Source organism: Physella acuta, unplaced genomic scaffold (assembly GCF_028476545.2).
Source record: "Physella acuta isolate Inbredline_101_S28 unplaced genomic scaffold, ASM2847654v3 ptg000845l, whole genome shotgun sequence".
NCBI lineage: Eukaryota > Metazoa > Mollusca > Gastropoda > Physidae > Physella > Physella acuta.
The window spans coordinates 55,992-77,120 of NW_026732362.1; the positions used below are offsets into that span (position 1 = coordinate 55,992).

Sequence of the window (21,129 nt, forward strand, 5' to 3'; positions counted from 1 at the left end):
AATCAATTACTGTTCCTCCTCTACGGTTCGATTGTCCGGTTTAACAAACACTCAACACCATCCGGGAGACCAAACTCCCCCAAAATTGGTCGGATCCGCGGCCGGATTATCGGGAGGATTATTCGAGGGGACATAACTCTTCTTGTATTCGTCTAGCCTAGCTTGGAGACGTGCGGCCACCCTGGGGAGTCTGTGGTACAGATTTTGCCGCTCCGTGGGGTCAGCTGGGGGTAGAAGTGTAAAGCGTACGTTAGTAAAGGTGTAAAGTACACGACAGTAAAGGTATACAGTACACGTTAGTAAAGGTGTAAAGCACACGTTAGTAAAGGTGTAAAGTACACGACAGTAAAGGTATACAGTACACGTTAGTAAAGGTGTAAAGCACACGTCAGTATAGGTGTAAAGCACACGTCAGTAAAGGTGTAAAGCGCACGTCAGTAAAGGTGTAAAGCATACGTCAGTAAAGGTGTATAGCACACGTCAGTAAAAGTGTAAAGCATACGTCAGTAAAGGTGTAAAGTACACGTCAGTAAAGGTGTAAAGCGCACGTTTGTAAAGGTGTAAAGCGCACGTTAGTAAAGGTGTAAAGTACACGTCAGTAAAGGTGTAAAGCACACGTCAGTAAAGGTTTAAAGTACACGTCAGTAAAGGTGTAAAGCACACGTCAGTAAAGGTTTAAAGTACACGTCAGTAAAGGTGTAAAGCACACGTCAGTAAAGGTTTAAAGCACACGTTAGTAAAGGTGTAAAGCACACATCAGTAAAGGTGTAAAGCACACAGTAAGTAAAAGTGTAAAGCACACGTCAGTATAGGTGTAAAGCACACGTCAGTATAGGTGTAAAGCACATGTCAGTAAAGTTGTAAAGCACACAGTAAGTAAAGGTGTAAAACACATGAGTCAGTAAAGGTGTAAAGCACACGTCAGTAAAGGAGTAAAGCACACGTCAGTAAAAGTGTATAGCACACGTCAGTAAATGTGTAAAGCACACATCAGTAAAGGTGTAAAGCACACGTTAGTAAAGGTGTAAAGCACACATCAGTAAAGGTGTAAAGCACACAGTAAGTAAAAGTGTAAAGCACACGTCAGTATAGGTGTAAAGCACACGTCAGTATAGGTGTAAAGCACATGTCAGTAAAGTTGTAAAGCACACAGTAAGTAAAGGTGTAAAACACATGAGTCAGTAAAGGTGTAAAGCACACGTCAGTAAAGGAGTAAAGCACACGTCAGTAAAAGTGTATAGCACACGTCAGTAAATGTGTAAAGCACACATCAGTAAAGGTGTAAAGCACACGTCAGTAAAGGTGCAAAGCACACGCCAGTAAATGTGTAAAGCACACGTCAGTAAATGTGTAAAGCACACGTCAGTAGGGTGTAAAGCACACGCCAGTAAATGTGTAAAGCACACGTCAGTAAATGTGTAAAGCACACGTCAGTATAGGTGTAAAGCACACGTCAGTAAAGGTGTAAAGCACACGTTAGTAAAGGTGTAAAGCACACATCAGTAAAGGTGTAAAGCACACAGTAAGTAAAAGTGTAAAGCACACGTCAGTATAGGTGTAAAGCACACGTCAGTATAGGTGTAAAGCACATGTCAGTAAAGTTGTAAAGCACACAGTAAGTAAAGGTGTAAAACATTGAGTCAGTAAAGGTGTAAAGCACACGTCAGTAAAGGAGTAAAGCACACGTCAGTAAAAGTGTATAGCACACGTCAGTAAATGTGTAAAGCACACATCAGTAAAGGTGTAAAGCACACGTTAGTAAAGGTGTAAAGCACACATCAGTAAAGGTGTAAAGCACACAGTAAGTAAAAGTGTAAAGCACACGTCAGTATAGGTGTAAAGCACACGTCAGTATAGGTGTAAAGCACATGTCAGTAAAGTTGTAAAGCACACAGTAAGTAAAGGTGTAAAACACATGAGTCAGTAAAGGTGTAAAGCACACGTCAGTAAAGGAGTAAAGCACACGTCAGTAAAAGTGTATAGCACACGTCAGTAAATGTGTAAAGCACACATCAGTAAAGGTGTAAAGCACACGTCAGTAAAGGTGTAAAGCACACGTCAGTAAAGGTGTAAAGCACACGTCAGTAAATGTGTAAAGCACACGTCAGTAAAGGTGTAAAGCACACGTCAGTAAATGTGTAAAGCACACGTCAGTTAAGGTGTAAAGCACACGTCAGTTAAAGTGTAAAGCACACGTCAGTTAAGGTGTAAATAACACGTCATTAAAGGTGTAAAGCACACGTAAGTTCTTCTACAAAATAAAGGGTTTTAATTTTTTGTCAGGTATTAGCTGTACGTACATTTTGAGTAAATCTTGGAATATTGAGCGCCCAGGTTTTAAATTATATTCATACCAGTTTAAAGCTTTAGTACGTTTTTACTATGGAAATATGTAGAAAATGAAAGAACATAAGCATTTTAATGAATCTGGGCGAAATGTATTAAAATGAATAGTTTGTAGGCACATATTTTTTATTTATTTTACAAGCATACTAAAGTTATTTTTACTTTTGGTACATGTTTCATGGATGATTTTGTTGTTATTTGTAAATACAATATCATCCTTTTTTTCTTAATTTATGTTAGGGTTATTTATAATCAAGTTACACTTTGCAAAGGATGAGTCAGTACTCATTAAAAAGGGTTAGTCTCGCCTTTCATACTTTCCATAGGAAACCTTAGGTAAGTTCATAATAGAGTTCAGAGTAAACAGGTACTTGCTATGTAGTGTTAAGACTATACAAAAAAAGTTGATGTTTACTTTTGAGATTAAGCATGTACTTGTTATGTAGTGTTAAAGACTAAATAAGATGTTTACTTTTGAGATTAAACCATGTACTTGCTATGTAGTGTTAAGAATGTATAAGAAGATGTTTACTTTTCAGATTAAACAGGTACTTGTCAGTCTTCTGCCCCTCCACCCACGACACCAAACACTCCGAGGGGTAAAAGAAGTCGGTGTATGTGAGGTTGGGGCCCTGGTAGGGGTGGTCAGGTTGGTACCAGCACTGGTGTGTCCCAGGAAATCCTTCAATCAGCTTGTAGTCTTTGAGTCTGTGGGTAGAGCATGGAATTTACACTTAGAGTGTAGTTTATGTTATAAAACGATGCGCATTTTATTGAAATTGAAACACCTTTAGGGGTCGGCGTGGTCGAGTCGGTAAAGCTCATGGTTGCTAAATCGAAAAGTCTCGAGTTCGAACCCTCGGGCAGATGAGGCTCGTTAGCTGTTGACAGCCACTCTTCTAGGAGAGACAACTCCAAAATCAAATAACTGCTGCCTTGTTGTCTTTTCTTGGTTTGACAAAGGCTATGGATGCAAATCCAAAAAGAACAGCAGGCTGAAATCGGAGTCGATGGCCACAATGGCGCATAACCAGTTGACACGTATCCTTAATTGTGTTGGAGGGTGATACCTTCCAACACTAAAACTTAAGAACAAAGAAGAAAAAAGTAACACCTCCTAAAAACAATTATGGCATTTTCCAGTTAAATTAAAAAAAAAAATTTCACACTTATTCGAAAGCTTCTTGAAGCAATGATTTCTTAGCAAATTAATGCGTGGTTGATATAATGAATGCAGATATGCGAAGCTACGTGTTCACTCATATATACTTTAGCTGCGATAATCTTAGTTATTATAGACTCTAGAGGATTCTGGCAAACATAAATTACGATATCCGATAAATTATATTTTTTCTTTATTTTTATCACGTGATAGAAATAGTTGTGTTCGGGTAAAGAGATAAGGTAAAAATGTGCCTTCTTAGAAGTGTGCGTGTTTTCTTACGACTTACAAAACAGCTTTACAGTTCTTACCGTGATATTGTAAATTTTTACCGTTCGATTTAAAACAAAAACTAATCGTAAGCAAACAGAGTAAAAATGAAGCGTGCCAAAACTTAAAAAGTCATGATATCGAAGAAAGTCTACCCCCCTCCACGAAAATATTAAGTGACCCCCCTCCCGGGAGGGGGTGGGGAAGGAAAGAAAGCCTGGAAGAAGCCATGGGTTCAGTTATTATGTTACGGGTCATATGTGGGTAAGATTAGATTAGGCTAGAAGATTCTAGAACTTAGAGGATAGCGGGGATGTGAGTTGAGTTAACCCCGGTGTGTTTATGTATTGTTATCGTAAGGTCGACTGCATGTATGCAAGTTGAGTGAACGATTGTTGGAGGGCTTTTTGGTAGCGACTAACTTAAGAGTAGGTTACGTGGATATAGGTGATCTGAATTAAACTACTTGAACTGTGTAGCCGTTGTGGAGTTGAATAAAAGCAGACAGCAACATACACGCTGGCGATAATTCAAGACGCTGTAAATTATTCTACCTGATAGCCGCTTGACCTTGTAGTGGAAACGGGTGGTAATCGAGGTTATAAACGAACTCTGTCCGCTTTGATTTCGTCATCGATTTGATGGCGTCCCATTGATCCACGCCGTCAAGTTTTTCATCTGACAGTGTATACATACATACATACATACATACATACATGTATATGTATATATATATATATATATATATATATATATATATATATATATATATATATATATATATATATATATATATATATATATATATATATATATATATAATATATATTGACATTTTTTTATTTTTAGGTATATTTTAAAAGGTAAACCCCACATACTCATACTTATCTACAATTTTAGATATACAATTAACAACAACACACACATACTTTCGTAATGAACGCAATACAAAACATACTCCGTATTATTAGCGATCCCATCTCCCAATATATGCCTACACTTATACACAAACCTACACAAAATATGATACATTCTGGCAATAACACCCACACACACCCACACGTATATATACACACATACACACACGAATACACATATAATTACCGTGGCTAGCAATCCCAGCAGCCTTGAGTAAAGTGGGGAACCAATCAACGGCGTGGATCATTCTAGAAATACATGCACAAGTCAAAGGTCAGGAGATACGTTGATACAATGTAAAGTGTATAGAGAACAACAAGTATCGGTCTACAATAGTAGTGGATAGTAGAGGACATTATGTCGATGGTCCTAGAAGTTAGACATTTCAATTTACAGATTCTTTTGGAATGGGTTCTAGTTGATTGACCTTGTAGTAGAGCCCAGTGTGGCGACGGCGTGGTCTAGCAGTAGATCGTCCTCTATGCTTGCTAACCAGAAAGTATGGAGTTCGGATCCAGGTTCAAGTAAGCAGAACGTCTTAGAGTGCGTTCAGCTCTAATGAGTACCTAACTTAAGTTAGAGAATGCAAAGGCGGATGTTCGTTTTGCTAACCACACTATCCCGTCATTAGCTATGCCCAACTAATAGAGATAGTTTAACTCTACTTCACTTGTCACATGGACCGTCAGGTTCGAAAAAAGGATTTTATAAATAAAGTTAAATTGGTACCTAGCACATCAAATTGTGCTTGAGATTATACAACTATTTTGCTGAGAGTATATGGGTGAGAAATTACATAGAAGATTCCATCACATAGATAAACAAGTACACACCCGTTATAAATTTTCCCCTTTCCTTCCTTTAACATCGGAGCATGGACAAACGCGGGCACTCTGGTGCCGCCCTCAAAGATGGTCAGCTTGCCCCCTCTGAGGGGCCAGTTGTTGCCGCCGAAGTACGTCCAGCCGCCGTTCTGAAGTGAGATTTACATTAGGCTTATAGCACTGGGATATAGTCCAGCCGCCGTTCTGTAGTGAGGTTTACATTAGGCTTTTAGCAGCAAGTTATAATCCAGCCGCCGTTCTGAAGTGAGATTCAAATTAGGCTTTTTGCAACAGGACATAATCCAGCCGCCGTTCTGAAGTGATATTTAAATTATACTTTTTAGCAGCAAGACATAGTCCAGCTGTTTTGAAGTGAGATTTAAATTTGGCATTTAGAAGCAGGACATAGTCCAGCCGCCGTTCTGAAGTGAGGTTTAAATTTGACTTTTATCAGCAGGACATTTAAGATTATAGTTCGTAGACACCTGTCACACAATGTAGTGTACGGGAAATTATTTTTTTTTAAATAATTAATAGGTTTTAGTGGTTGGTAAAGCACGTTGTTTCTAAACCGAAAAGTCCATAGTTCGCACTCCAAAAAGATGATGCTCAATAACTGGGGACTGCAACCCATTTAGGAGAGAACTCCAAAATCAAACAACAGTAACCTTGTTTATTGTCGTTGGATGGACAAAAGCTATGAAATAAAACCGAGAAAGCAAAATAGGCTGAAATCGGATTTTACTGGTCATATAGCGCATAACTTGTTAACACGTAATACTTAATTGTGTTAGAGAGAATCTCATCCAATATACATTTAAGAACGAAGAGAAAGAAGAAATGATGTAAAATAGGTATACAATCTCTACAGATTGCAAACATTTACTTTGTCTTCCACAAAATGTTTTAAACACAATGATTGTATCATTAAAAAATGTTGGTGCATTTGACTTACGTCTGAGGTAAACACGATGATTGTATCATTAAACATTTTGATGTAGGTGACTTACGTCTGAGGTAAACACGATGATTGTATCATTAAACATTTTGATGTAGGTGACTTACGTCTGAGGTAAACACGATGATTGTATCATTAAACATTCCCTTGTCCTTCAAGGTTTTTGTAATCCGACCAATATTATCATCTAGTGACGTCACCATTCCTGTCATAAGAACATACAGCTTTAGTTAGTGTCAGGGGCGTCACCAGGTTTTCTGTGTGGTGGACTGGGAGGAGGGGGGGGGGGTGAACTGAGAACGCTGACTTCAAAACGGGCGATTTTATTAATACGCATGTTTTAAATTTTTTATTATAGACCGCCATGCATTGTTTTCAATTTTGATAAGACTATGATAAAAAGACACAACTACCATGAACATACTGTCAGTTTAAGGTGCAATCCACATTACGTCCTCCCTGGCTACGCCTATGGCTACGTTAATTGCCTAGCAGTGTAGTTACAATGTGTTTTAATTCAATTCTTACTGACTTATGTTTTTAAACTCCTCTTTAGTATTTTGTTGTGCATTTGGTTATAGTTTGTTTTACAATTTAAAAAAAAAGTAGAGTTTTGGTCTAAGTATTGACATTCAACCACTAAAAGATTTGTAAGACAAAGGGTAATAACTTGGCATGTCAAATAGGTTTGTAAGTAAAAGGGTGCAACCCCATGGCATATCAAATGCCTCCCGCACCTCGCACCCCAACTCTCGATTAATCCAGAACGTAAACCACTTTTATCTATTTCGCCATGTACTTAATTTTAACCTTCGAATCAATTATATGACTGTTTATCTCGAAGTTATGTTAGATTTGTTTTAATAACGATTGAATAACAACTCATTAATACTTGTCAGGAAACAAATTACGATAAAAATAATGACAAATTAACCGAATACATTATTAGTTCTGACGATATTTTCTATTGAAATAGATTGTATTTGAAATGAAAATAAGGGTTATAAAATATTATAAAATCAGAATAGAATAATAAAAAACTGAAATATGAACTGAACAATACTAAAACGTACCTGATATAAACCGTCTGTTTTTGTCTCGAATGTTAGGGTATTTATCTAGGTAAGGCTGAGGCACCTGTAGTTGGATTTACAATAGTGCAGATAAAGTAGAGTCAAGCGGTTTCTTAATCCACCTTACCAGAATGCATTATGAATTGTTATACAAAATTATTGCTGCATTATATTGGTAACAACATTTACATTTCCTATACCATTCACATTTTATAAACACACTGATAATGTCGACTAGCCTATAAAAAAAATTAATATATTGCGTCTATTTATTTAATGGTTACTTTGCCAGAGACACTATCGGCTTGTAGATTTTGAAAATTATCCCCCAACGTGTTAATAAATAGGCAGAAAATTATGCTATTTTTAAAGGCCCAAGACAGCTAAAACGCAGACAAATATCTAACCGAGGCCAACATTGATTTTTCAATACATTAACAATTTAAATATTTGATTTTTATAGAGAGCAGGATTTCGTTAGTATTTGATGTAGGTATTCTGTATTGACGAGTAGAGCTAAAATATTACCTGTAGAGGATCGTGGACGCTGTTGAAAGCTATAAACATGAAGAGAGGATTATCCGGATTATTTTCATTGATAATTTTATTCACACGATCGGCAAGCTGATCCTGGAAGGTAAGATGATAAAAACAATTAGGTGTACATACATTACAGTTTTTTTTTCTTTCAATGAATGCGAACTCAACATGAGCGTATTAACTGTTAATTGGCGCATAACCAATTGACACGTATCCTTAATTGTGATGGAGGCGTGGTCGAGTCTGCAAAAGCTCATGGTTAATAAATTTAAAAAAGTCTCGAGTGCAACCCTCTGGCAGATGAGGCTCGATCCCTCCCAACGCTAAAAATGAAGAACGAAGAAGAAGATGAAGCAGTGGCGTAGCGAGGTCGGGTGTCACCCGGTGCGGCACTTAATGGTGTCACCCCCAGAGGGGTAGTGACCCTTCCCGGGGACAAACTTTCAAACTTTCTATTTCTTTCTATTTGCCCCACTCCCTCAAACTTTCGACTTGCACCCCCCCCCCTTCAAACTTTCGATTTGCAACCCCCCCCCCCCTTCAAATATTTTGCTATTTTTTGCCTTGGTGTAACCCCCCCCCCCCTAAATGGTGTCACCCGGTGCGGTCTGCACCCCCCGCCCTCCCCCTCGCTCCGCCTCTGAGAAAAAGAACTGTTAATTAAAATTTAACAAAATCTTACTGTCATGTAGCCACCAACCACTGCTTTGTCCACGTTTTCATTATCTCGAAAGTCAAACCCGTTGTCTGAAAAATCAAAGGTGGAATATTTACCTGTAAACGTACTTCAGCTGATGTAAAAAAATATTTTTTTGTTTTTCGTGTGTTGAAAAGATAAGGCGATAACACATTTCAAAATGTGATAAGAAGCATAGGACGTCAATAAATTGTATGGGATTGTTACAGCAAACTAGTGTATGATAAAATGTATACGTTAATAAAGTCAACTTGTAGTCAATTTAAAAAAAAAACAAAAAAAAAAAAAAAACACAAATGAAAACATTGATTTTACTTAAATGACAATCACTAGCACTCAGATTCCAAAATAATCAGTACGGACATGATGGTTAAGATTTGGATTTTTATACAACTTCTCTGGCGTACCTATTTGTTTGGTGTAGTAGTCTATTGCAGGGCTGTAAAAACCGTAGAAGGTGTCGAACCCTCGGTAGGTTGGTGTACAATCCCATTTACAGAATCCCATATGCCACCTGTTGCACGTGATATATACGTCTACATTACTTGCATAAGTATGGGATACAATGAACGTTAAAGTAAGTGTAAGCTACAATTACCAAAACATGAACTAAGAAAAGACTTGGTACATTGTACTAAACATATATAATGAAAAACAAAATCAAGCACTTTATTCCTCCCCAAGTTTCATCTGTAAGCCTCAGCTGAACACTGTCATGAACCTATGTTTTAACATAAGTAAACAGCCTTCTAGAAATTCCGTGCTTCTCTTGAAATGAGTCTATAGACCAGTGGTCGGCTGATTGTATGTGTATGTTTTTATATGAATAAATATTATTTCGCACTTAAACCCATTTATTTAAAATGGATTTACCTAATCCTACTCAAATACCATAATATTGAAAAAAATAGTTAGTGGCTAAAAAGAAAAATCGGCGTAGATTCGTTACTAAAATTAGAAATTTTGAAATTAAATTATTATGGTTAATTGTCTATCTTATTAGATTAGAAGTTATTGCATAGGCATCGAAGAAGAAGGCATCTAGAAATCGTTGTATTAAAAGGATATGAAGTGATATATATTCAAATTAAAATCATTTTAACAAAGTCTTATTCTGAATATATTATAAAAACAATGTCTTCGAATTGTAGAAGTAGTTTCGCATTGAAAAAGAAAAATTGACGATCTTTATAACCATGCTAGTAGATAAAGTGTGTGTTTTGTGGTTTTTAGTAAAAATTACATTTTTCAAAGAACATTTTAGAGTAAAGCATTTTTTACTTAAGTAGTTTATAAATATTTTATACGAGACTAAACGTCACACAATCCCGCGAAAGATTAGCTAATTTTAAAATTAATACGTCACATGGAGTCGAGGCGAAAAGCTTTAGAATGGGATAGGGGTAAAAAGAGTCACTAAAAATAGAAGCAGAGGCGTAGCGACCCTACTTGGCGCCGGGGACAAACTTTTCGATTTGCGCCCCCCCCCCCCCCTCAAACTTTCGATTGCACACCCCCCCCCTCAAACTTTCGATTTGCACACCCCCCCCCCCCCCCCCCTCGAACTTTCGATTTGCACCCCCCCCCCCCCATCGAACTTTTCATTTATACCCTCCCTCAAACTTTCAATTTGACGACCCCCCTAAGGTCGGCGCCCGGGGACATTTGTCTCCCCCCCGCCCCCCCCCCCCTCCCCTCGCTACGCCTCTGAATAGAAGCGTTGATGTTATTCGAGCTACAAAAACACGTATTCTTCCTTTACCAATATAAAAACTAACAACATATTGTAGAAGTTGAGTTTCGAGAAGATACATTCAGCCTCATTGAAATACATAATTTACTTCAACGATAGTGCAAGCCATAGACAGCGTAACAGAAACTCCCTGCTGAGACCAAAGACAATAATGACCAGAGGCGTAGCGACCGTTCCCGTTTGCCTGTGGACAAATTTTTATTTTGGCGCCCCCCCCCCCTCCATATATATATTTTTTTTATTTATAATGCAAAAATGCAGTTAAAATGAGCTATACATTTTTTTTCAACCCATTTTGGCGCCCCATAGGGTCAGCGCCCATGGACATATGTAAGCCCCCCCCCCCCCTCGCTACGCCTATGATAATGACACCAGTTTGACAGTGACAGGTGAGCCATAAGATAAGGACTAACATCGTACAAACGTTTACATCCAAGACATACGAGCTGAGCTTGAGAGACTAACATACGGATACCATATCAAGTTATAAACGTTATAAAACAACAATTAATTATTAAGAAAAAAATAAGATCTACCTTCTTTATCAGGTATACATTTTGATTTTATATTGAATATTTAACTTTTTAAAAACATGACACTGATGATTTTTTAAAATCATCGAGCGTATATTTAACATTAAAAGAAAATGGTAAGTTTGTGGAGGATTATTCTAAATCTAATATCAATGTGGAATTAAAGTGCAATTTGATTATCTCCCCTTTCGAAAACTAGTTAGGGGATGTAACTTAGAGTAAAATTGCTAAAATCGCAAGAAAATATAAAATACGCGCATTAAAAAATACAATACAATGGCATTGATGTAGTTGTACAAATTATCTAATTAACCATGTTTTAAAATTATCAAAGTATATCAAAATAGTATTATTGAATTATTTACTACTGAAATAAAATAAAAAATATTATAAACCAATAACAATAGCGTTATATTAAGACCAATTAATACAAGTTAAACACATTACGCTTCAGTTGATGGGGTTATTTTATAATGAAACAAACTTATATTTTGGCTTCCTCCAAATGCGAGGAATGTTGTTTGATGATTTATTTGTTGGTACAGGACCAGGGGTCAGAAGTCTAAGGATCGCGAGCCGTATGCGGCTCTCCAGTTCCATAATATACTTTATTATTTACAAAACTGATATTAAATACCATATTATAAAAACAAGTTTAAACAAGATAAAATCAGATTGAATAGGTGGAGCATAGCGTATACTGACAGCTGCTTAGGCACCAGGCCCGGCCCCAATGTTGTGTTGTAGCCAATCCTGTGGCAATGTAACCCCGGGTGACACCATTTAGTGGGGGCGACACCATTTAGTGGGGGTGACACCATTTAGTGGGGTGACACCATTTAGTGGGGGTGACACCATTTAGTGGGGGTGGCACCATTTAGTGGGGGTGACACGTTTTAGTGGGGGTGACACCATTTAGTGGGGGTGACACCATTTAGTGGGGGTGACACCAAGACAAAAAATTAAAAAATGTTTAGTAGAAAGATGCTTTTTTTGCTAGTTAAATTAATGACTAATTAGATTTAAAAAGTCTTATTAAGATTCCGATTTGGGGGAAGGGGGTGACACCTGGACGTAAACCTGCCAGTCATAGAGAAAACAATTTCACATATAACTGTATTACATACAGCTTTATATATATATATATATATATATATATATATATATATATATATATATATATATATATATATATATATATATATATATATATATATATATATATTTATAAACTAACACTTTTTGTTGGGGGAGGGGTGACACCAATAAGTGCCGCAACGGATAATACCCGACCTAACACTGTACTGAAGTGCATGTTTTATTCGAATATCGTTCAACATTGAGTGTTATTAAAGAACGCATTTCTTTATCTGTCAGTATGCAATTATTTGACCTGAGCGACGTAGTTTTATTTTTTTTAGATTATAAGACTCTAAATTGAGTAGGGATAGTGATATGGTTATATAGTTTGAGTTTATTATCCTAGCAGAGCTAGCTAAAATACTTCAATTATTTTTCTGTGAAGCGTGTATGTTGTTTAATGAATAAATAACTTAAGCCTATTTATTTTAAATGTGTTTACCTAATCCTAATCAACTACCAAAAATTGAAATAAAATACTAGTAGCTCTTTAAAAACTGGGATATGTTGTAAATTATAACTTTTGGCTCTTCCGCCTCAAAACGTTGCCAACCCCTGCTCTAGACCTATATTTATCTGTATACATTTAAAAACTGTTCCGACAAAGAGAACGTCACGGTTGCAATGCAGTTATTATATAAATTTGAGCGTGGCATGGATTAGTAGTCAGAGTTTGATTAAAATAATGATCTTGACTTAATTATATATCGCTCACCTCTGAGATCGCAGTTTTGTTACCTAATAAGCCCATTGGCTTCCATTGATGGTCATCAAGTTCAAAGGTCAAGTTAATATTTTCTTCGAATGATATTAAAACATAAAGCCATGTTTACAAGGTACTCAGATTCAGACCCGTGATCTATTTCTTTAAATACCACTTTACTAAGTATTTTAAGATAATGACCTACTTACTTTAGATTTGACCTACTTTCTCAATAAATTACTTGTAAACACCATTGATGTCGTAAGCAAGTACAAACACATCAAGAGCATCTTTAGTAAAATTTCATAACCTATTTATGAATGATGACCTACTAGCTTCAAAATTGACCTACTTTCCAATCATGTGTGTTGAGTAGCCGTGTGCTTTGAGGATCTTTGGGAACATGGTCATATTGGTCGGTACACACACGTCCTGCCGGTCAGTTATGACCATATGCTGGGGAGATAGATACATCATTGTAAGTTTCTTCTCAAGGTTTTTTTTTTCAGACATTTCGTCTGAGGGTGGTGGGGGGGGGGTGAATTGAAGCTTCCGGTTGGGGAGAAAGAGATGGAAGGCGGATAATACTAATAGTTCATTAAAATGTTTTCTATTTAAATTAATACATTTTCCTAAATGTCGGGGGCTGGGGGTGGGGGGGGACGTGATCCAAGGGGAAAAGGCGAGGGGGAGGAGTTGGGGTTAGTTTTGCCTAAAAATACACTGGTCGTTTTGCGCTACATACTCTATTGATATATCTTCTAAACGATTTACATATTTTACACAAGGGGACCTAGATCTAGATGGATTAATCACGCTAATAAAAAAAAACTAACATGAGGCTTAATTAATTATTCGCCGATATTTGAGGAGAAAAAAGCAACATATTTTAAAATTCTTATTTATCAATTAAAATTTATAATTAATTAATTTCAATATAGACCATGCGACACTAACTGACCAACAGTACAGGCGCTAAATAATATGGCTAATTAAAGTAATGAACTATGGCAAATGGAAATGTTATACAAATAATTGACCCCTACCGACAGGCCGTAACGATAGGGAAACACGCCTGTCATGATTGCTGCTCGGGAACTAGAGGACAGAAGATAAAACACATATTTCAATGATTATAATTAACATAACAAACGTAAGGTTAAAACTACAACAACAACAAAATCGGAAAACGTATACAATATTGCTGTGTTGATTATTATAATATAATATTTATAGTTTTTTTTTTAAAATAACTGAATATAAATATATATAAATAAATTAAATTATATGGCCTATATATATATATATATATATATATATATATATATATATATATATATATATATATATATATATATATATATATAAATATATATATAATTTTATTTATATATATATATATATATATATATATATATATATATATATAAATAAAACGAGATACAGTCTTGAGAGACTATTTACGGTGAACAAAGAGGTTGGACATAGCTGTTGTTTAGGATGGTTCCTTTCCTAGCTAGAGCGTCTATATTTGGGCTTATTATATCCGGGTTGTGGAAGCCTACATCGTTCCATCCTGTAGATTTACACAACAATTTGTTCACGGAATACATATGGTAGTGTTTTTTTTTTTTTTTTTTTTTTTTTTTTTTTTTTAAATGTCTTCTGATTGGATAGAATCTCCACGGTGGCTGTTACTAAACAATTCATGTTCCGGCCATATTAAGTCAAATGAAAATGAAATTCCAAATGTTGCACGATATTTGTTGCGGACTATTATTTGTACTTTATAAATTCGTTTTTTGAGAAATTTGATATCGCGAAAATTACTACTTCCGTTCAACAGAAGTTACTCAAAATTTGACAGAAGGCAGATAATTAGATCTTTTACTTTCATGTGAAATTTTATTTATATATCTGAAACAGTACTCAAGTTACAGGCTTTTGGAAAAGTTACACTTCCGGTTTTCTGAAATCGCTCAAAAGGTTATACGGATCTACGATTTTCATATAATATTAGCAAGTTTAGATATATAAGAAATGTTATCGATTTTTTGTGTGGCACGATTACAAGAATTTCTCTATACTTAGTATATACGAGAAAGTAAAAAAGAATTGAAAAGAAAAACAAAGAAGATAGCAAAAAACGTATTTATATATATACAAATCGGAAAAGTAATTGAAATATTTAAATCTTTAAATTACCCACTCTTACCCAAGTCATCTGTTACTATAAATAGTATATGAGGCGATGCAGGTTTTGACCTACTCACACCTAACACTGACCACATGAGTATCCAGAACAAGATCATTCTCTGCTCAAACACGCCAACCGTGTGCTCACTCCAGAACGACAGGGTTGTAAATAAACCATAAAAATATGTTTTTTATAACCCTATTCAATAACTTGATACTCAGACTGCTTCAAGATCATTTGATCTGTTAGGTAAATCGATAGTTATCATTGCATTGATCTAAATTCGTCACTATTGACTGTTATGGTGTTCGTGCAAGTATACATTTGATGTTAATGACCGTGGGGTAAGTCGGGAAAAATAAAATGTACTTTCTAACTTATTAGTTTCACACCCCCGCAATGTCTAATTAACCTTAACATAAATATTGATCTGTTTTGTATTAGGGTTGTTTAGTACGTCAGGACGTAGGTATCTGTGCCAGTGGCGTAGCCAGGATCGTCTCAAGGGGGGGGGGGTCCAATTTTTACCCGAGGACAAACTTTCGACTTGCACCCCTACCCCCCCCCCCCCCCCTTAAACTTTCGATTTGCACCCCCCTCAAACTTTCGATTTGCACCCACCCTCATACTTTATATATATATACCGAGGGGTCTATGGGGTTTATGACCCCCCCCTGCCTACGCCACTGATCTGTGCATCAACATAGTAAACAACACGGATGTTTTGTAGCCTTTCACTTAACCGTTGGGTTCGAAAAGTGACTTTGTTTTTGTGTAACGGCGTGGCCTTGCGGTAGAGCGCTAGAATGCTAATCCAAAAGTCTCGAGTTGGAAACAGGGTTCAAGTCAGAACAACGAACCTGAGTTCATCCTCCACTGATGGGTATCTAACTCAGGTTAGAGAAAGTAAAGGCGGCTGGGCATAGTGCTGACCACACTATCCCTTTATAAGCTTCAGTCACAGAAACAGGTGAACTCTACTTCCCTAGCTCTATGAAACGTCAGGTTTAAAATGGAAGTTTACTTACCTTTAACTTTTTTGCATTTTAGCTGAAGGAAAACAAGCCATAAGGTAAATTTCATAAGGTAAATATGGTTCTACAAATACTAAAGATACTTAGGTTAAAATATCAGTAGAATAGTTTTGGCCAAATACTTGAATTATTCTCGTTTAAGGGACCTAACTCATATTTACGTCGACTTGTACCTTTGATGTCGATATGTTGTAGATCTATATGCTATTGGAATAGAAAGGAGAAAAAACAGAGGAATAACCATCAACTAATTTTTTTTTTGGTTGTCGTGGTTCGCTACAAAAAATAACCGGATCAAATCTTTTCTTGTAATCAAGCTTAAGGTCTATGTCGGTGTCATTTTTAATGTCAATGTCCGTGGCAACGTCCACGTCTGCGTATGTGTATTTTTATGTGCATTTGTTTGTCCATGCGTCTGTAATCGTGTCTGTATCTGTGTCAGTTTCCTAACCAATGTCAACGTTGGTATCCGTAGGTGCAACGTGTAACGTGTAATGTGAAACGTACATAAGATGTGTTCATGCACATGCACTTGCACGTGCGTGTCAGTTAGCGTGTGTGTTCATGTATGTGCACATGTCACATTATTGTTATTTCCGAGTCTCCAACTTAAGTGCTGTCCTAAGCTTTCTATTGTCCTTCTGACCCATGTTTGTAGTGTCCTTCTGACCCATGTTTACAATGTCCTTATGACCCATGTTTGTAGTGTCCTTCTGACCCAGTTTACAATGTCCTTCTGACCCATGTTTGTAATGTCCTTCTGACCCATATTTATCGTGTCCTTCTGACCCATGTTTGTAGTCCCTTCTGACCCATGTTTGTAGTGTCCTTCTGACCCATGTTTGTAGTGTCCTTCTGACCCATGTTTGTAGTCCCTTCTGACCCATGTTTGTAGTGTCCTTCTGACCCATGTTTGTAGTGTCCTTCTGACCCATGTTTGTAGTCCCTTCTGACCCATGTTTGTAGTGTCCTTCTGACCCAAGTTTGTAGTTTCCTTCTGACCCATGTTTGTAGTGTCCTTCTGACCCATGTTTGTAGTGTCCTTCTGACCCATGTTTGTAGTGTCCTTCTGACCCAAGCTTGTAGTTTCCTTCTGACCCATGTTTGTAGTGTCCTTCTGACCCATGTTTGTAATGTCCTTCTGACCCATGTTTGTAGTGTCCTTCTGACCCATGTTTGTAGTTTCCTTCTAACCTATGTTTGTAGTGTCCTTCTGACCCATGTTTGTAGTGTCCTTCTGACCCATGTTTGTAGTGTCCTTCTGACCCATGTTTGTAGTGTCCTTCTGACCCATGTTTGTAGTGTCCTTCTGACCCATGCTTGTAGTGTCCTTCTGACCCAAGTTTCTATTGTCCTACTGACCCATGTTTGCACTGTCCTTCTGACCCATGTTTGCACTGTCCTTCTGACCCATGTTTGTAGTGTCCTTCTGACACATGTTTGTAGTGTCCTTCTGACCCATGTTTGCACTGTCCTTCTGACCCATGTTTGTAGTGTCCTTCTGACCCATGTTTGTAGTGTCCTTCTGACCCATGTGTGTAGTGTCCTTCTGACCCATGTTTGTTATGCCTTCTGACCCATGTTTGTAGTGTCCTTCTGACCCATGTTTGTTATGCCTTCTGACCCATGTTTGTAGTGTCCTTCTGACCCATGTTTGTAGTGTCTTCTGACCCATGTTTATCGTATACTAATTTCTCCCAACACTCTGATCAGAAAACGAAAACACATCACAGATGCGAGGCTATGACATACATACGACAGGTGCTGATTCCCCCCCCCCCGCCCCCACCCTCACGTCTCCTGTGCAGTGAGTAGTGTCTAATGAGACCGAACGTCCCTCCGATGTGTCGACACAGGTAACAGATGCTGAGGATCAAAGCTGTACTTTCGATTGTCAATATCATGTTTGATGTTTATCAGCTACAGCCAGTGGCGTAGCGAGGTCGGGTGTTACCCGGTGCGGCACTTAATGGTGTCACCCCCCCCCCCCCCAGAGACATAGAGACCCTTCCCAGGGACAAACTTTCAAATTTTCGATTTGCACCCCCCCTCAAACTTTCGATTTGCACCCCCCCCCCCTCAAACTTTCGATTTGCACCCCCCCTCGAGTTTTTCTCTATATATTTTGCTATTTTTTGCCTTGGTGTCACCCCCCTATATGGTGTCACCCGGTGCGGTCCGCACCCCCCGCCCCCCCCCCCCCCTCGCTACGCCCCTGGCTACAGCTAGTGTTGTTTTCGTTCTGTTGTAACTTAAACAACATATTTCATTATACAGTTTATAGCCTATATCTTGAGCTCTTTCCAGTCCTCACAAGGTGATTTCCAAAGCGGAACTTACGTGTTTTAAGTTTGACTGTCTTTAGTTATAATTGTAAAAAAATGTCTATATTGTGTGATTATTTAACGTACTTTTTGTTTTTGAAAAATAAAAGGTTATAAATGTTATAGATTCCAATCTAAAACTGTTATATATGAATCTTTTAGGAGAGGGTGAAAAATATAAAAAACAATTAATTAGATGTTAAATTAACGACTAAGACTGTATGTCTACTAATATTATGTGTTGCAATTTACAATGACTACTGATGTATTTGTTTTTCAACTTGATAATGCTAAAAAAACTAGCAAACTATTTTGTTTAGAACTTAAGCTCTATATATTTTTTTTTACAATAACTTAAAGTAGTATTTATATGTGAGAGGTCAACCTAGGGTGCAGGAATTTTAAATGAATGTAAAGTTAAGCAACGAATTATCTCCCATTTGAAAATACAAATTACAAAATTGTATTCAAGGGAAATAGCTTTCACAAGAATAGCTAAATTAACCAAGTGTAACTAAGACATGCTTCACAAACACAATAAAGCGCTCTAAATTTCATTACGTAATAATTATAACAAATCTTTTATATTTGATAAGTAAACTTGTAAAAAAAAAATATATTTTATCTATTGAATACTTAACTGTAAGTTTTGTTTTAAAGTCTAAAACTGGTAGCTTTATTGTAGCATACTTCTATTTAATTTAGATGACATAAGTTTTTTTTGTGTGTTCAGAATTACAAATACCATTAAATTTTTGATCCCTTAAGTAAAGGGACAGTCCTTAATTAGTTTTTTTTCTTTTTTTTTTAATTTTTTTATTAATTCAATTGTTTTTAACATTTAAATCAGTAATAATTATTTATTTGATAGATTTTACACAGCATCAAAGACATGAACATTAATTGCATATATAATAATCAAATGGAGAAAATAAAATGGCATAAGAACTAGACTAAAATAAGGTGTGCAAACTAGGTTTCTCTTGACTGCTTAGTTTACTGTGCTTTGTCCTTAGCTGAGGAGTCAAAAGTTCACATTGTAGCCGCCCATGGACAGATATAGATGTTTGAAAGGGAAGAGTGTTTGCTTTTACGTGTCTCATTGTAATAACATAGCTTTTCCGATTGCTTAAAATTTGTATCATTTTAATTTTCTGTAATCCCAAATTCATTTCAGCTCTACTATAAAAAAAAAAAAAAATTCCCCCTCTCCCCCCTCGTCCCCTCAGCCCACCACGCCGAGAAAAAAAAAATCCCTTGAATCCTCATTTAAGTACACATTTGCATTTTCAGTTTCAGGTTGATTTTTAATTTTTATTTTTTCTGTATATTTAGACGTTTTGTATTAGATCTATGTATAAGTAAACCATCTTAAATGAATGAAAGCAGGCTACAAGTAAGAAAGAAATATTACTATTGTAAATCTGTATCAGTCCTCACAAGCCGATGATGAAAACTGTAATACTAAAGCGAACACACAACAGACGCTGTAAATTACATGTCTGAGGCCAAAAAAAAAGAAAAAAAAATTGTCTAGTAAAGCTAATTACTTGTAAAACAAAACAAAAAAAAAAAAAACAAAAAAAAAAAAAAAAAAAAAAAAAAAAAAAAAACTTAAATAAAGGGACGTTTTTCAAAAAATCAAATACTGGTAATTGTTTTAAACATTGCTAGAAGTATTGATTGATTAAATAATAAAAAAATTATTTGATAAAACAAAGTTTACGGTTAGTTATATATTTCATCCTATTTTTAATGTTATATATTAATACTTTAAGAGTTATAATATAGATTCCTAAAAACCTAAAGATTTTTCAACTATAGAACTCCTACCTTTCTTTGTAGTGTGTTACGCACTGAATTGAAGTAATCTAACTTACGATAAACTAGACTAATCGATATACTCTACTTCATTCACAACACATATCACACTTCGATACCTAAACATAACGAGACCCGATACTCCAGAACTACGACACCAACTCGTTTACTTCACCAAGCTATACAAACGGTACTCCCAACCAACAACGATTTCATTAGACTTACTACTACTCTTTAACAGTCAATATAATTCGATACCTTAATACAACAAGAATCAATACTCCCAAACTCCCGAATTCCAGAACTACGATACTTCATCACCTACATTCTCATTTCTCTATTACCAATCAAATTCCATTAGACCTCAACTACAAAACAGCCAAATAAAAATTATGACACTTTAACACTTCGATACTTTGTACCTACGAAACCATATCAGCAGCAGCCTTCAAATCTAAAAGATGCATCATTACTTGCCAAACAAGTGACAATACTCTGAACACCCCGTCATTATAAAACTCTATACACCAGGACAGATTTCTAATTCAGAGTCAAAGAAAACGAGACTTACACGCCCTATTAAAATTAGATAACCGTTTGAAATGTTCGAAATTTAAATAACGAAAATATTTAATAGTTTTCTACATCAATTATGTGACACCAAATTAAAAACGCAATGTGACTGGTAAAAAAACGCCCAGACCTTTCCTAATTAGGGAGGTAGGGTTGCATTTTCACCATCGCGAATAGTCATAGGCCTATATAGACCTAATTTTGGGATGGGGATGCAAAATCGATAGTTCGTCCTGGGTGCCGAAATAGATCGCTACTCCTTT

At 36.5% G+C, this 21,129-nt stretch overlaps 2 protein-coding genes across 2 annotated transcripts; both read right to left on the reverse strand.

The window, feature by feature from the left end:
• Nucleotides 1-2,852: 2,852 nt before the first annotated feature.
• LOC131952028 (arylsulfatase B-like) lies at nucleotides 2,853-15,239 on the reverse strand. The gene is made up of 13 exons (XM_059314494.1): nucleotides 15,133-15,239; nucleotides 14,382-14,493; nucleotides 13,964-14,015; nucleotides 13,270-13,373; nucleotides 9,196-9,302; nucleotides 8,774-8,838; nucleotides 8,080-8,181; nucleotides 7,552-7,615; nucleotides 6,586-6,683; nucleotides 5,530-5,669; nucleotides 4,883-4,944; nucleotides 4,333-4,456; nucleotides 2,853-3,054 (listed from the first exon to the last, which is right to left on the reverse strand). Exons 1-13 carry the CDS (start codon nucleotides 15,227-15,229, stop codon nucleotides 2,853-2,855), a joined length of 1,329 nt encoding a protein of 442 aa, XP_059170477.1. The 5' UTR covers nucleotides 15,230-15,239.
• Nucleotides 15,240-16,824: 1,585 nt separating this feature from the next.
• LOC131952029 (uncharacterized) lies at nucleotides 16,825-17,322 on the reverse strand. The gene has a single exon (XM_059314495.1). The coding sequence runs from the start codon at nucleotides 17,320-17,322 to the stop codon at nucleotides 16,825-16,827; it is 498 nt and encodes a 165-aa protein (XP_059170478.1).
• Between the last annotated feature and the right edge of the window lie 3,807 nt (nucleotides 17,323-21,129).